The sequence below is a fragment of the Chenopodium quinoa genome, unplaced genomic scaffold (assembly GCF_001683475.1).
Source record: "Chenopodium quinoa cultivar QQ74 unplaced genomic scaffold, ASM168347v1, whole genome shotgun sequence".
In the NCBI taxonomy this organism is placed as follows: Eukaryota; Viridiplantae; Streptophyta; class Magnoliopsida; order Caryophyllales; family Amaranthaceae; genus Chenopodium; species Chenopodium quinoa.
This window is the reverse complement of record NW_018744311.1, coordinates 2,378,600-2,395,371: the sequence shown is the minus strand read 5'-3', so window position 1 is coordinate 2,395,371 and position 16,772 is coordinate 2,378,600. Positions and strand designations below refer to the sequence as shown.

Here is a 16,772-nt window from a genome sequence, read left to right as displayed (position 1 = left end):
GAAGTGATTGGCCTCGACGAGGAAACAATCGATTCATTCCCAAGTATAGTGATAGGAGAGAGTGGAAGGATGATTAAACAACATGATAATACTTGCACCATTTGTTTATCCGAGTATACTCCTAAGGAAACGTTGAGGATCTTACCTATATGTTTGCATAGATTTCATGTTGATTGTATTGATCAATGGCTTCGATGTAATGGAACTTGCCCTATTTGCAGAATTCTTCCTCCCAATTCATAGTAGAGTATGTACATATCTTCTTTTTTATGTCTATTGGGTTGGTTTAATTTGATTGTTACAAGTTTTTGTTCAATTTTGAGCGATTTTGTTAATATAATCTAAGGTAGAATAATTATTGGTGATTAATTAATTAGTACCTAGTTGTATCTTGTATATATGATTGATATGATACATAATTTTACTTAAACCAAGTTGTATAATTATTGATAATTGATCTTTGATTAAAGTTGAGTAAAGTTTAAAATTGTTAAGAAAAATCCATGATCATAGGAAAAAGTCTAGGAGGAGACTTAGTTGAAACGTAACCCTGCTTGCACGACATCAAAATTAAAGACTTTTATTAGACATTCATTATTAGCATCTACAGCTATACAAGAAATAGTATGAAATTATTTAATAGAGTACGTATAAGAGTATATTCTTGTAGAAATCGAACATATTTGCCAGCGATGTATGTTCATTATTAATTGTTATGGTTCCATATTCATGTCATGAGAAGAATAATATCAAGCCATTGGGAGCGGATAATCATTAAGGTTCAAAGGGGCCCGAGCCCTAAAACTTTTTGTCTGATTGAGCGCAAGGAAAATAATTCACATGTGAGTTACATCAATTGTCCTACGTTGAAAAATAAGAGGGGGTGACCAACATATATGCAAGCTAGCTATTAACTGACACTCCTTTGACTTTGTAAGTAAATCGAACTCTCCAAATGGTGATCATCTCTCCGGGATACAACAAACTTTGGAAAATTTTCCAATCTTTACTTTTAATGATTAAAAATAATAGTAAAAAAAAAAATTGTAAGTATTTTATTACTTACAAATTATTGATACTTGTTGCTTCATTTTGAAGAAAGAATTAAGTTGTAACATCCACAAACTCCTTTTTTTTAGGTGGTTAGACTCTTAATCACTCAACCAAAGCAAACTTTTTGTGATCAAAAGCTTCAGCAGTGGGCTCAATATGGCGTATACGGGTCTTTATCTCAAATTGGGTCATACTGAGTGTAAGATTAGGCCCCAATTAATTTTGAATGAAGTGGCGAAAATTTAACAGCCCAGTGGACTAGAAGCCTTTGGAAAATCTTCTTGGGCCATACCAGCCCAATAGGGATCATACCATCCAAAAGAATGAAGTGAGTTGGCCCTTTGCCCTGTTTAAGGGGCTGATCTACTTGTAAGTTGTAACTTGTTTACTCTGTATCTCCGGGGCTCCGGTTATCTTATCTAATTCAATCCAAACTCGAGCCATTACGAAATATGAATATTGACATTATGTAACTCAAAAACTAATATTGTTTGGTTCTTTTTGTACTTCATGGCAAATTATTTGACAAATAACTAGTCGCGCAATTAAATTGATCGTGTAATTATAAAACATACATAAGAGTATAGGACCAACAAGTTTTCAAACCTGTTTTTAGTCGGGATATGATGAAAGAAAATAATGTTAATACAACTTTGAATTAGAAAACCCAAAATTAAACTAATTGAACAATTGCAAGTTGCAAGAATAATACAATTATTTCATGCAAGTGAGAATCATGATGACACAAACATTGTTGCATCTTGCATGAATCTTCAACTATATACAATCCATTGACTTCATTAATAAAAAACAAAATAGATTAGATCATGATTACTCTTTACATAATAACAAGCACCTATCAACTAATTACAAATGAAGTCAATGTTATGTAAAGACTAAATGATCATCACAAAAATCAAAACATACATCCCAAAATTAGAAGCTAAGTTGTATCATTCAACTTTACAAAAATATAATGCATATCCTCAAAAAACCAATCTTTTTCCTCCTATTTTTTTTGTTCTTAATCTCAACCAAATCCATGGAAAATAACACAAATCTTTCTGATCTTTGCTTGATTCAAGTATGCAGCTACCGCGAACCGGTCAATCGATACGTTCAATTTCCATTTCTACTTAGCAATGAGTCCCTTCCAAGGTCTTGTGGATATCCAGGGTTTGACTTGTTATGTAACAAAGATTATGAGCTACAAATCAACCTGCCTAATTCAGGGGTTTTCTCTGTTCAAGAAATAGATTATGTTCATCAAGAATTATGGCTTAATGATCCTGATAATTGTCTACCAAAAAGGCTTCTTTCACTTAATAATGCCTCAAATTTCTTTGGTAATAATTCTCCTTTTATTCCTGTTTTAGAACAGGATTACTGGTTTTTTAATTGCTCGAATGATTTCTTCAACTCTTCGGATGATCATCAAGTGAATCCAATCGAGTGCATAAGTGGGCAAAGTTATGGGGTTTTTGCTACTCCCTTAGAAAAAATTGTAAAGGGTAATTCTTCTTTATGTGTTAAAATAGGTCCTATAAAAGTTCCTATAAGAAAAAGGTCTAATAAAATTATGTACTCTTCTTCGGAACTTAAGGATGATATTATGCTCACTTGGGCTCAACCTCATGAGTGTAAGGAATGCTACAAAAGAGACGGGAATTGTAGGTTTAAGAACAATTCTAGCTTGGAAGTAGGATGCTTCAACCTTCCTCGCCGTGGTAAGTCCATTTAACTATCTATATTATTAAGCTATCTCTTTCGAGTTTTACCATATATATGTTCTAAAGGGTGAAAATGATCTCCAGTTCTCAAAACAACGGTCAGATGTGCATGATAGGGGGTTTTAACCTTTTTTTTGTTGTTGTCATTTTCTATGTTCAAATTATTTCTTATATTTTATTGGTTAAATCATCTTAGGTTTTTCAAGAGGAGCAATGATTGTTATTGCCTTTGCATTTGCAACACCATTGGTATTGGTTACTATATGCATTACATACTTCTCTATCAAGGCGGTATGCTTAAGAAGGAGAGCAACAAATGCAAGACTTACAAGCCTTATACTCACCTCAACAGTCACTCCGCAACCTCAACATGTCATTCATGGTCTCGACCAATCAATAATCGAGTCATACCCGAAAGTAGTCCTAGGTGAAAGTCGGAGACTGCCTAAGCCGGATGAAAAATGTTGTCCTATATGTTGGGTGAATATTTGGCTAAGGAGAGTTTAAGGACGATACCGGATTGTCACCATTGTTTCCATGCTGATTGCATTGATGAATGGCTTCTTTTGAATGCTTCTTGTCCTGTTTGTCGATATTCACCTTCCCAAATTCAAGAAAATAATACTTGATTAGCTTACTTAAGTTCATAGACTCGTAGCTATTGTATGTATAAAGTTTTTTAAGTCAAAATTGTAGATAGTTGATTAAGAAAATTGCAATACTATAAATGTAGGTTACAAATTTTAATGAGTAGAAGAATGAAACTATGAATCAATGCTCCTTCAATCCTTTTTTGTATATCAAGCAATATTGGTTATGTTGTTAGAAAAATATTGGACAATGTTAAACCTAACTCTTAAAAACTTGGTTAATTGATTTTTATTTTCAAATATAAAACAATAGAAAGATTTATGTTTGATTTCATTAATTATGCGGTTGTATGAGTTGTGTTACCTTTTTATTTATTTTTATTTTTTTCTCTTCTTGATTTAAGTTGGAACCAAATTGTTAGGCTTGGCCTATTCCTATTTGATTCATGAACTATTATTGGACCAACATCTAATAAATATACCCTTAATACAAAAAATGTACATCCCTTTATGTTGCGATTAAAAGGCAACCGAAGAAGAATGTGTTTCTAATTATTAATTAATTAAAATGTAGAAGACATTCATTGTGGGGAATTTTGTGATGGACAACCAAGTTTAGTTTTTGAAGCTTAAATTAATTTTGTTTGAACAAGTAGTAGCTTTATTAAAAACAAAATTTCTTAAGAAAATACAAACTTAATACATCAACTTGTAATTGATTAAGACCTAATAATTTGTTATATCATTATTTTAACCTTCCACCCTTCACTTTCATTGACACAATTAATAAACAAACCTTGTTAATGTTGATGTTCTTCGCACGTCAGCCAACATGTCTAGCTAGATTTAATTGTACCTCTACGTACCCTAAACAAAATTTATGATTTAATTTCATATTTTCTACCAACCATTATATTACTAAAGTCAATGATAATGAGCAAAAGATGAGGACTAATTGATAAGTATCAAAATATTGTAATGTTCAAGAACAAGAACAAGTCTTCAAAGTTGATACAAATGCAAATCCTCAAAATTTCAATCCTCTTCCTCCTAATTATAATCCTTTCGTTCTTAGGCACGACGAATTTCAATCATGAAAGCTCAAAGATGGTTGATCATTGCTTAATACAAGTATGTAGCTACAAAGAACCGGTGTCGCGGTACGTTCAATTTCCATTTGTGATCAAGAATGATTCCATGCCATGGTTTTGTGGGTATCCAGGGTTTGATTTGATATGCAATGGAAATGATAAGCTACTAATCGACCTACCTAATTTAGGATCTTTTTCTATTGAAGAAATTGACTATGTTAATCAAGTGTTATGGCTTAATGATCTTGATAATTGTCTTCCAAAAAAGCTTCTTTCGATTAATGGTTCAAGTTTTATGGGTAATAATTCTCCTTTTAATCCTTATTTAGAGCAAGATTATTGGTTTTATAATTGCTCTAATGATTTCTTTAATTCTTCGGATAATCTAAACATTACGCTAATTGGGTGTCTTAGTAGTACAAATTATGGGGTTTTTGCAAGTCTTAAGGAGAAAATTGTTGAGGGTAATTCCTCTTTGTGTAGAAAAATTGGACCTATTAAAGTTCCTATAGGACCCAATAAAGAGGACTATTCTTTAAATTTAAGGAGTGATATTAGGCTCACTTGGTCTCAACCTAATGAATGTGCGAAATGTTATGGGAGAAATGGTCGATGTAAGTTCAAGAACAATTCTAACGTGGAAGTGGAATGTTTCAATCTTCCTAACCATGGTAAGTTCCCCCTTTAATTATTTAATCACAATTTTAATTTCTATCCATGTACAAGTTTATCGTGTAAGGTAGATTGTTACGAATAAAGTTTGATCTAAAACTTTCTTTCACTAACTTACGTACTGTGATCAATTATTAGTCATTTGGTTTGCTAGCTTTTGATTCGGTTCAACTCAGCTCTACTCGATTTTAGTTATACTCAGGTGATGATAACTAGTGATCTAGCAAGTTTGGTTCCAAGTGAATTTAACCATTTTTTTAAAAAGTCTACTAGCTTATGGTTATTAGATTACTATTTTTAAGTTTTTAAAGGAGATATTATTTTTCTACTGGTCTTATCAAAATTGTTAGTATATTTTGAAAGCGGCTTACTTGGGTGATTAGTTGATTATAAGTTGTGAAAGTCGGTTTTATCAATCCTACCTTTACTTCATGGATGACTTAAGATGATAGTTATGTTTATATACTTAGTGTTTAAAATTGAGATATTTTGATATCACAAGTACATTTCTAATAAATTCACTCATACCTCTTTTATTTGTTTCCAGGGCTAACAAGACAAGCAATAATTGCCATTGCCTTGGCATTTGCTACACCATTAGTGTTGGTTACATTTTGTATGCTATACTTCATATTAAAGGCGGTTAATCAACGACGAGGGCTTGTAGGCGCTGCACTCGCCCAAGCAGGATCAGAGGATCCGCAGCCTCAAACTATTATCCAGCAGGGTCTAAATCGAGACATAATCGAGTCATACCCGAAGGTAGTCCTAGGTGAAAGTCGAAGACTACCCAAGGCAGATGACATGTATTGTCCAATATGTTTGGGTGAATACATGCCTAAGGAAAGCTTAAGGACAATACCAGATTGTGGTCATTGTTTTCATGTTGATTGCATTGATGAATGGCTTCAATTGAATGCATCTTGTCCTGTTTGTCGAAATTCTCCTTCTAAAACTACACAAAATAATGATTGATAATAAGTACATGTTGTACATAGTCTTTAAAAGTGCATATTGTACATATACGAAGTATGTTGTAGAATAATGGGAAAATGGTTGTACTTTGTACAAAATTTTGTTAGATTATGAATTGAAATAATACTCATTTTTTTTATACTCAAACAAATTAAACTCACAATTATTGACTAATTAATCTAAGTACAAATTGGTTTTGAAAATCCAACTTTAACCGATTTTCTTTAAATAATCCCAACTTTTGATTATTTTTTAATTATCCAAACTTACATATGTATCTTCCTAAAATAATCCAAAGTGTTATTTTTGCCTTTAAGTAATAAGGGTCTATTCTGATTGACTTAACTGAATAGATATTATTGGAGCTGAACTGAACTGAATAGAACTTATTGGAGCTGAACTGAACTGAAGTGAATATTTAATGAGCAGAGGAAATTATGAACTGAACTGAAAATAATCTGAAGAGAACATGTCCTAATAGTTCGAAAGAGTTCTAATTTGTATGTATTGTTTTTGTTATTTTTTTTTTTTTTTTGGTGGGCTGTTGTTAGCCATGTATGGTAATTGCAAAATAGGCCCAATTGAGGATAATATAAGATTTAAATAAGCCCATTAACAATTCACTACTTTCTTCAGGCTTTTCATATCGGCCCACAATTCACTAAATGGCTACCCACAACGGCGACATTTAGTAGCTCAAACCTTCAGCCCTTAAATTCGTTGTACTGTTAGCCATGTTGATGATGTTTAGTAGCGAATTTACAAGTATTTAAGATTCTGAGCTTGCTAGGTCGCACTTAGGTATTTGTATTGCAAATTCAGACTAGATCACTTTGCTACTATTGTTAGCAACAAATTCCTGAGGAGACGGAGAATATTACTATAGTTGGGCGGCAATAATAAACCACTTGCTTGCGAGCTGAGTTCCAACTACGATAATTAGCCCAAGGTCGTGGATGTATCCGTTAAACATATGAGATATCGGAAAATATATCACATACATATATTTTCCGATATCTCATATGTCTAACATATCCCATACTACGACTTGTGGTGTTCATTACTGTCATACAGAGACGCCAGGATCTTTATTTTTATTTTTATTTTAAGGAAAAATGAGCAGGTTTTTATTAAATTCAAATTGATTTACATCAAAGTTGCTAGGGGTTATATGAAAACTTGCTTTGATTCATACTTCTTCCGTTCTTTATTACTTGACCCGCTTTAACTTTTACACTATTCACCACCCCTCCTTTGACCGTCTTTTGTGAATAATATGTAAAGAAAAATATATTCATGTATGATCTTTTTGGATTTGTCTCATAAGTACTATCATTATATATAACTTTTATAATTTTTACCTATGGACAATTTAAGTTATTGATCGTCAAAGTTTTGCATTGGCAAGCGTGATAAAATAAATAAGTCAAGTAAAAAAGAACAAAGGAAGTAGATAATAATTGTACAAGTACATATAACTTTGTATTTGATCCATATCTTATTAAATTATCTCATCTTTTATGATTAATTCCATACCATACCTTATCCTTTTTTTTTTTAATAACAAAAATATTTCATTAATTAAAAGTCATACGACATTTACAATAGAGATTCAACGTTAACAAATACATAAGATATTGAATCAAATAGAATTTTCCTTTATAAAAACTACGATCGTCGAGTAGATCTTGCAATGCGGAGCATCTCCCGCTTATATCGCTGAAAATTACAGCCTTGTTGGAGAGACAATTTAACGATCCTTTGTAGCCGTAAGGATGTTTTCCTTCTGATTCATCTGTTCGTATTCGAAAACTTGATAACTTTTTCATTAACGAAATAATTTCACGACAATCCATTATATCTGCTACCATGGATTCAAAACTAAGAAATTTCTCCCTCGAAAAGAGGAGATAAACCTTGTCGTCTCTCAAAGGAGGTCGAAAAACCCTTGTCTTTCGAAGGAGATTGGAAACTCTTTCTTTCGAGAGAGAAAAGTTCCTCCCAAAAGGAGGAAGCATTATTATAAACCTAAAAAAACAATAAAGAAACAAGAATTGGGGCTTTCCACCGATTAAAATCGATGGAAGTCCTTTTAAAATTCAACAATGAAGGCTAGGATTTTGGAGAGAGAAAGGAGGAGAGAGAGGCAATGTCTATCTTTAATTCCATATATATATATATATAATTTTTCAAAAAGCAGCTTGTATTAATAAAATTGGAAGTACGGAGTATTCCAGAGGTTTGGTCAGTCATTTAACGGAGTATATATACTAATATACTATGCATTATTGTTGTACATAAAAGTTCTGTCATGGCCTTTTGTCCACTAATTAGTGACGAACTCCATGACACTCTTCACGGTTTGAAAATTTATTCAACACTTCCCCATAAAAATTGCATCAACGAAGTGAATCTCATCATATATATAAAACTGCTTCATACTTCAACGTGATGGTCCGTGGTCAATTCTCATCAAAAATTGAGGTGTAGGATTCAATTCTCATCAATTCATGACTTTTGATTACTTTTTTTTAATTGTTGGTAAGGAGAAAGGTCTTACTGGACCAAAACTTTACCGGATCAAAACTTCTCACAATTTTTTTCGTCCTGGATTAACAGGCTAGGTATTTTCTCTAGTAAAATTTGATCCCACAACCTAATAGTTAAGAGATGCAAACCTTACTACAATACTAAGGTTTGCTCAATATAACGTTGATATGTGAGAATGGGAGAAATACTCACTAATATGACTTTTATTTATTTTTGAGATAAGTTGAAAGTATCACGTAAAAAATAAAAGAGCCATTATAGAGGTGATTTTGTTATGTAAAATAGAAAAAAAAATGCGAGTAAAAAAAAATTGTCAATAATCTCTACTAGCATTACCTGCGGAAACTCTAACACCGTGAAAACTCTAACAAGCCTAAACTCAAACTTATGAGCTTATGTACTCGAATACTCGATGAGTTTAATCAATCATACTAAAATTTGAGTTTGGTCGAGCAACGACCAAACTGTATTTTGCATAGCTCAACTCAGCTCATTATTACAACTTATGTCACAAAAGATCCATGTAATTTAGATTACATTTTTTTCTCAAACAATAACCTCTCATAATTAGAATTTTAGATTATCCTGTTTGTATTTTTCATATTGAGAAATGAAAATGAATTTACTATACAATTTTTATGCATGTACCTGTATTTAGAAACAGAGTTGGAACAAATACATTGATCCAAACTTCAAGAAGTACGGGCCCCACAATCCTGTTCCAAGGACACGTAATCCAAATTATCATTATCAGAATCTCATCCTAGTGATCAAAAACTCCGCTTTTAAAGAATTCAACAGATTTCAATATCATAAAATATCCTAAAATTATTTATGTTGGTGCAAAAAATATCTTATAAGAAAAATCTTACGATTAAAATAATACGATATACTTCGTACAATATTACTTTTCAAAGGGCTAATTATGATAGTGTTACCTAATTAATATGACCATCTAACTAACGTACGTAACTCAACTAACGGAAGACAATCCAAATGCCGAAAGTCACTCGTGTCAGTTTATCTAATTTAACTTCTAAACTATTCACTATAAGTTTTTAATCTTTTGGTACTATTAGAACCGAATTCATGGACCAAATTTCATTTTTCTTTTGTTGATTTTGTTATGCGTGGTACAAACTTTAATCAAAATTAGATTAAGAGGTAGCTTCTTTTAGAGAATTTTATATCATTGAATGATTCGTGTTTTGTATGATTTGACTCTTAATAATACTTGTATTATTATATTGTATAATTAATGAACAAATAAAGTCACCAATTAGCATATGATGAATGAATAAGATAAAAATGAAAAAATAGGGTGATTAAATTAGCAATGTGGGAAAGCTGAATAGGATATGAATACTTATTAAAATAAGTGAAGTATTGTATTAGAAAATTAATGATTTTTACAGTTTTACTACTCCCTCCGTCCTAAAAAGAACGATCCATTTGGGTTGATTACGCGGGTATTAAGGAAGTTAAGTAAAAAGAAGTAAATGTATATGGAAAGATAAATTTACATGGGGTTTGTAAAAAAATAGAGAGAGAAAGTAATAAAATAACATGGAAAATGAAATTTTTATATGGGGAAGCTAATTTTGCACAAATATTGTTGCAAATTGGTGGTGTTTTAATGCAAACGGATCATTCTTTTTGGGACAAAGTTTTGGCAAAATGAGTCGTTCTTTTTGGGACGGAGAGAGTAATATAAACCACTTCTAACTTCGTTTCAACATATTTTATCACTTAATGTCTTATATTCATGCGTCTTATATTCATGCGAAGTATAAGGCAATAAGTCAAACATAGTACGAGTAACTTTTATTCTCCTTAAAAGATATGGGTGTCATGGTTTTGGACTTATGGCCAGTCCACCCGTAAGCCGTAAACCCACCATTGCAATATTGCATGCAACTAGATGAATAATGATGCAAGGTGATAATTTTAATCCTATGTATTGCATTTGCAATGCAACCATTTTATGTCATCACTTAATAAGTGGAAAGTATGGTGTAACTTACATGTATTAAGAAAGAGCATGCATCATAAAAAAGGATAACGAATTGGAGATTTAATTACGTCTTAACTACACTATAAAACCTTGTCAATAATAAAAAAAAAAAAACTACACTATAAACCGGATTCACGTAAGTCCGTTATACGCAAAACTTTCTCATATACTTCATAGTTTATCAATTTAAGATTTAATTACGTCTTAACTACACAAAAATCACTACTTCAATATTTTTCCGTGGCCCGTTTAGTTTTACCTTCACCTCTCAGTAGTCTAAAAATCCTACAAATGGAGAAGGAAAAAAGAAGGTTGATCCACCAGCTCAACTAAAAGCATTTGTCTAATGTGTTTATCGAGTAAGAAATGTATCCTAGACATTACTTTTAGAAGAGTCTTACAAATTTAAAATATTTCTTGTTCGTACTTAACCTGTCGATATTTGGCATTTGGAAAGTTAATTTGACTCTTAATTAATTAGCATCTTGATTGATATTTTATTATTGGAATGGTAAGCTTAGAATTAGCTGGTAGCTGGCACTCCATCATTTATTAATTTATCTTCTTTTTGGGTTGGTATTTCAAACTTATAAGCAAGTTAAATGAATTCATAATAACCGAAATTAGAGATTATAGCAAGCTTACATTTGGCATTTGCACATTAAGTTCCTCAACCGTTTAGTACTCTTATTCAAACTTAGAAGTTATTTGACATTTCAATTGCATTCATTTGATTTTTTTTTTTTTTTTGACACAACTATTATTAATAATAATGTTATAAAAATCGTTATGTCTGATGTGGTCCAATTGGCACATGCTATTTTATAAATAATAAAGATTTGCACCTTTGTTGCCAAATTAAATTTAGGTGTTTATGTGCCACGTACAAGGATAATCTATACCTAGTCAAAACTAACACAAAATCAAAAATCACAAATGACATATGTCTCACTTCCTTTTTTATATCCCTTGAATCAATACCATTTTACTAATAACATTAATAAATTGTGCGTTGTACAGGCCAATTACACTAATTACTAAATTGAGAGTGAGGGATAGCTCAAGTGGTTAGAGCTTCCCACCCGATTTTAGAATGTCCTGGGATTAATTCTTACCCTCACCCTGATGACTCTCTAAACACCAAAAAAAACATTAATTACTATATTACACTTTTATATAGAGAGAGTATTCAAACATGTATCATATCCCATATAAAACCTCATAATTACATTGTGTTGCCAAATATAATGCAAAACACTACTCTGTATAGAAGTCTTTAATTATGAGAATGATAAATATTAGGAAAATGTTATACATAGCCCTCAGGGCTGCATATAAGCATTAAATTTACATTTGAAAATCGTAAAAAGTTAAAAAATCATTAAAATATAAACACTAATAACACTGATTTACGAGTGTTTTTGTCATGAATTTCTAATTTTATACAATTTCCAAGATTATCTTTAATGCTTGTATATAACCCTTTAGGCTATATATATAGCCCTTTAGACTATATATAACATTACTCATTACTCGTATTATGTGTTCATACACTTCGCAATTAAAAAATTTCTATAATTATATTGAAGCATTTAACAATACAGAATGTTTTAAAATTAAATTTAGAAATATGGTTAATTGTATATAGCAGTATAGGTAAGTTCCAAATAAGTTAAGTTAGGAAAAAAAATGTTACGGGAGTACAAGTGTATTTCTCTTCTTTTCATAATATCTTTGACTGAGTAAACTTCGTAGAAAAAAAAATAAGGAAAGTTTAAAAAACAAGCAGTATTCATAGTAGAAAAAATAAAATTAAAAAAAGGAAATAGAAATGCAAGAAAAACTCAACAGAGGTCAAGCAAAAGATACTAACGACTACTCAATCGCCACGTTTTCAACTCACAAATCTAAATGGGTCCCACACTTTGTAACCCCACTATCAAAACCGTCAGATTAACTCTCCACGTGTTTCCTCCCTTCCATCTGAACCGTCCACGTCTTTCGTCAGCTAATCCAGCTGTTGGGGTTCACTTCCCCAGCAATGACCGCCGTATCGCCAAGCACGTGTCATCAACATCATTCCTAATCCAACGGCCCACATTTGATCTAACTTTTCATATTTTCCTTTTTGTATATATAACCACCTATCTTTACATTTTGCAATGGTTTATAAAAATAAATAAATAAGAATGACACTAAGAGAAATCTCGTTGCCGGAGGGAATCTCCTCCGCGGCGGCGCATACTACTACGGTAGACCCGCAAAAGGCGAAGTCATCTCGGAGAAGAAGAGTGGAGATCCAACGGCTGAAATCGAGTTGCAGAGAATCACAAAACGGCGTCGTTGAGGAAGTTAATGACACGTGCGGCGCACACGGTGGGGTGTCGGTGATGGGAAGAAGAAGAGAAATGGAAGATGCGTTAACAATGGAGAAAGAGTTAGTAGAATTAGAGTTAAAAAAGTACGATTACTTCGGAGTATACGATGGTCACGGAGGAAGCCACGTGGCGGAAGCGTGTAGGGATAGGATGCATGCGATACTGCTGGAGGAGATAATGATATGGGACACGTGGAGGAAGAAGAGTGGGGGTGACGTGGAGGGTGTTGATTGGGAGAAAGTGATGGGGAAGTGTTTTGAGAGGATGAATGAGGAAGTGGGAGGTGGTGGTGATGAGAAGGTGGAAGAGATGACGGTTGGGTCGACTGTTGTTGTTGCTGTTGTTGGTAACGATGAGATTGTTGTTGCTAATTGTGGTGATTCTAGAGCTGTTATTTGTCGCAACGGTGTTGCTGTTCCTTTGTCACTTGATCATAAGGTATTTCATTCTTGTTATTGTGAAATTTTGAAATTTTATGTTGATTGTATGTCCGTTCGTCTCTACGAGTTCTTCCTGTTTCGACGGTTTTTGTCTCGTTAAATAATTACTCGTATTGATATTGTAGAAATCAAGGGTGAATTTTGGACCTTGCTAGTATTTGTGTATTGAAATATGGTAAATTTACAATTAGTAATGGAAAAAATTGGCAAAGGGTATGAAAAAGGAGTTTATTTTTTTTTTTTGTTTTGTTTTATTATTTTTTTAAAAAATAAGTCCGAGTTTGGATCCGATGATATAGAATGAAATTTAGCTAGAAAGAAGTTGGTAGGATGATGTTTTTGTGAGGAATTTTGTAGGTGTGATTATAGTGAATTTTTAGGTGAATCGTGACTAAGTGGTGAGAAAACCGAAGAGATAACATAGGATTTATTTTTATTTTTTTTTACACCGTAATTTTTCTCCTTACAATTTACCGTTTGTAAGTGTTGGAATTTGAAAAATTATCAAAACTTATCTTTCCTGAACTTATATTAGTAACCCGAAGTAACTATATTTAGCTTGACCCCAACCGCCAACCCTAGTGGGGCAGTGGTTGTTTCGACTCAAATCCGAATTAGTTGGCATTAATTTGAGGTTAGGGAGTGTTTGCTACTAGGATCTGGAACAAAGGCTAGACATTGAAGTGGTGTTTGGTTGTCTATGAGATTTGCCACTTGAAGATTGGAGATATGTTTGGCTGGAATGGGAATGGATCTTATGATTTGATTTCTTATTTATAAATTGCCAGCTTGGTTTTAGGTAATACATATATTTGGGTTTCACACTTGCTATTTATGAAATCAGAACAAGAACGAGCAAATCTTTGACATCTAATAATAAAGATTTGGAGTATCCTTGATGAAAATACTATATGTGGGTGTTTACGTTTGCGATTAGGATTCGGTTCGACTGTTTGAGACTTAGAGTTGAGTGTATTAACAAAATTACCTTATATCGCGGGTTTCCTTCTGATTTGCACTTAGCAAATTAGAAAATCGAAAGCGATGGAATTTGGATCTACACTCCATAAAGAGTTGTAGCATTGGTAAGCGATGAAATTTCCAACTTTGGTAATACAAATAAGGTTGCGTACATTTGATCCCCTTGTTGGAACTTTTGTTGGTAATCTCGATTGACCCTGTGTAATCTCCATAGAATGTAGAAGCATGGCAAATCCGAGATATGGGCATTTGTGATCACTATTCAAGGTCAATCATAAGATAAGGTCCCCCCTTTCCCCTCTTCCTCTATGGGCTCTATATGAAAATTGAAAGTAAATGTGAAGAACATAAAAGATTGTGTACAATCTAGTTTATTGTCTCATCCAAACTCGTACATTTATTATCTAAGCACACGTATATGAATAATCAGTTTGCATGTCTCTTTGTGTTGCATATATGTGGCTCAATTAGGCCCCCCTCTTTAATCTGTTTAGGTCAAATCATTGAATATCTGTCTCCCTTGCGTTATTCATTTCGTTTCTATCGTATAATTAAAGTGTTACGTGCTAATAACGTTGAACTTCTTCTTAGCCTGACAGACCCGACGAGCTAGCTAGAATTGAAGCTGCTGGTGGTCGCGTGATCAATTGGAATGGTCATCGAGTTCTAGGAGTTCTTGCAACTTCAAGATCAATAGGTATTTACATATTTCTCTACTAGTCCTTCATATTGTATGATGGGTTTAACCCTACACTACTACGGAGTATAGTGTTAAAACAACTATACGCTTGTTTCGTTGTGTTGTAATCAGAAATCGAGGTTCTCACATTATAAGCTTTGTTTTGATTCCAGGAGACTATTATCTAAAACCGTATGTGTCATCGATTCCAGAGGTAACAATCAGCAAAAGAACGGAAGCTGATGAATTTTTGATACTGGCAAGCGATGGTTTATGGGACGTTATCTCTAACGAAATTGCATGTCAAGTGGTAAGGCGATGCTTTATGGGCAGGATTAAGTCGCAAGAGTTCTTTAACCAGATTTGTAAAATAAGCAGTAATCGCGCAGAAGTTGCAGCTGTTTTACTTGCCGAATTAGCCATTGCTAAGGGCAGCAAGGATAACATAAGCGTAATAGTCGTAGATTTTAAAAAATTCAGTAGATTAACATGTTGATAAGAGGGCTTGTTCAAGAGAAAAAATGTGTCTTTCTGTTTAGTCAGCCCAGAAGGATTGACTTAATTTTTGACATTCTTTCTTCTTTATTTTCACATTTTGGTTCGTTGTTGCAATCTGTAAGGTTTCTTGTACAGCAAAAAAATTCTACCAAGAAAGAAAATTCGGTCGTGTCGGAGAGATTATTACTAAATGCTAATTAAGCAGATTGTTAATATTAATATTTTTACTAATACGTGTTGTTGATTCAATAATTGCTTCCCAAAATTGATTTCTAATGTAGTAGTTTATTGCAGAATCAAAGTTGAGCTAAGGTGGTTGAACAAATTTGATTTTTCTTAAGGTTGTAATTAGTAATTTAGGGTTTTTTTTTTTTTTTTTTTTTTTTTTTTTTTTTTTTGACAAGACGAGCTGAGAAAAAAACTACTTCAAACAAAACCAAGAAACATAAAACTTAAAAAGACCAAAATAAAAAATGACGCTGTCGAGCTTTGGTAGCCAACCAATGAGCTGGAGCAACCCACTGACGAGGAACCTTGCGAAGTTCGCAGGCCGAAAGTCTGGAGATGACATCCTTAACATCTTGTAGAAGCCATAAGCAGGAAATGTCCACACTACTTTTACCTTGAAGAAAAGATACCAAACTCGAGCAGTCCGTGTAAATCAAAATCCGACGAAACCCCCGTCGTTCAGCTATTTGAAGAGCCCAAAGACAAGCCTGTAATTCTGAGTGAACAGCAGAGGAAGAGAAAAATGCTCTTGAACCCCCTCCGATGATCAAATCTGAAGTAGTGTATCTAAAAATCCAACCCGCTCCTGTAGTTTGATCCTGTGACTTGAAAGCCCCATCAAAAATCAAAGTAATATCATAATCTAACCCAACAGAACCATTAAGACAAAGAGAGAGAGGAACAGGACTTGGAGAAGTAGTAGAACGAGAACTAGATAAACGGATAGAAGCTTTGAAATCAGACGCATCCATGCTTCGAGAAACCCAATCTTGCATAAAGAAGAGAACCAAATCCGGAGAAATCACAGCTTGACGAAATACCTTATGATTCCGAGCAATCCAAATAGCCTAAAGGAAAGAAAACAGATAGACCAAAATCTCCCATGATTTTGA

The 16,772-nt window shown here is 33.1% G+C and overlaps 2 protein-coding genes and 1 pseudogene across 2 annotated transcripts; all 3 read left to right on the top strand.

Annotated features, from left to right (window-relative positions):
• The first annotated feature begins 1,834 nt into the window (after positions 1-1,834).
• Positions 1,835-3,581, top strand: LOC110696090 (annotated as a pseudogene).
• Positions 3,582-4,283: 702 nt separating this feature from the next.
• Positions 4,284-6,217, top strand: LOC110696089 (putative RING-H2 finger protein ATL21A). Its single transcript, XM_021873367.1, has 2 exons — positions 4,284-5,135; positions 5,684-6,217. The coding sequence occupies exons 1-2, from the start codon at positions 4,352-4,354 to the stop codon at positions 6,109-6,111; spliced, it is 1,212 nt and encodes a 403-aa protein (XP_021729059.1). The 5' UTR covers positions 4,284-4,351; the 3' UTR covers positions 6,112-6,217.
• A 6,598-nt stretch (positions 6,218-12,815) lies between these two features.
• Positions 12,816-15,884, top strand: LOC110696088 (probable protein phosphatase 2C 8). Its single transcript, XM_021873366.1, has 3 exons — positions 12,816-13,491; positions 15,066-15,171; positions 15,327-15,884. The coding sequence occupies exons 1-3, from the start codon at positions 12,865-12,867 to the stop codon at positions 15,647-15,649; spliced, it is 1,056 nt and encodes a 351-aa protein (XP_021729058.1). The 5' UTR covers positions 12,816-12,864; the 3' UTR covers positions 15,650-15,884.
• Positions 15,885-16,772: the final 888 nt, after the last annotated feature.

What these genes read in the sequence shown, in the direction of transcription:
- LOC110696089 (XM_021873367.1), top strand. Translation starts at nt 4,352, where the DNA reads ATGTTCAAGAACAAGAACAAGTCTTCAAAGTTGATACAAATGCAAATC. An exon ending in TTTCAATCTTCCTAACCATG is followed by an intron (nt 5,136 to 5,683) that starts GTAAGTTCCCCC and finishes ATTTGTTTCCAG; the next exon opens with GGCTAACAAGACAAGCAATA.
- LOC110696088 (XM_021873366.1), top strand. Translation starts at nt 12,865, where the DNA reads ATGACACTAAGAGAAATCTCGTTGCCGGAGGGAATCTCCTCCGCGGCG. An exon ending in CTTTGTCACTTGATCATAAG is followed by an intron (nt 13,492 to 15,065) that starts GTATTTCATTCT and finishes ACTTCTTCTTAG; the next exon opens with CCTGACAGACCCGACGAGCT. An exon ending in TGCAACTTCAAGATCAATAG is followed by an intron (nt 15,172 to 15,326) that starts GTATTTACATAT and finishes TTTTGATTCCAG; the next exon opens with GAGACTATTATCTAAAACCG.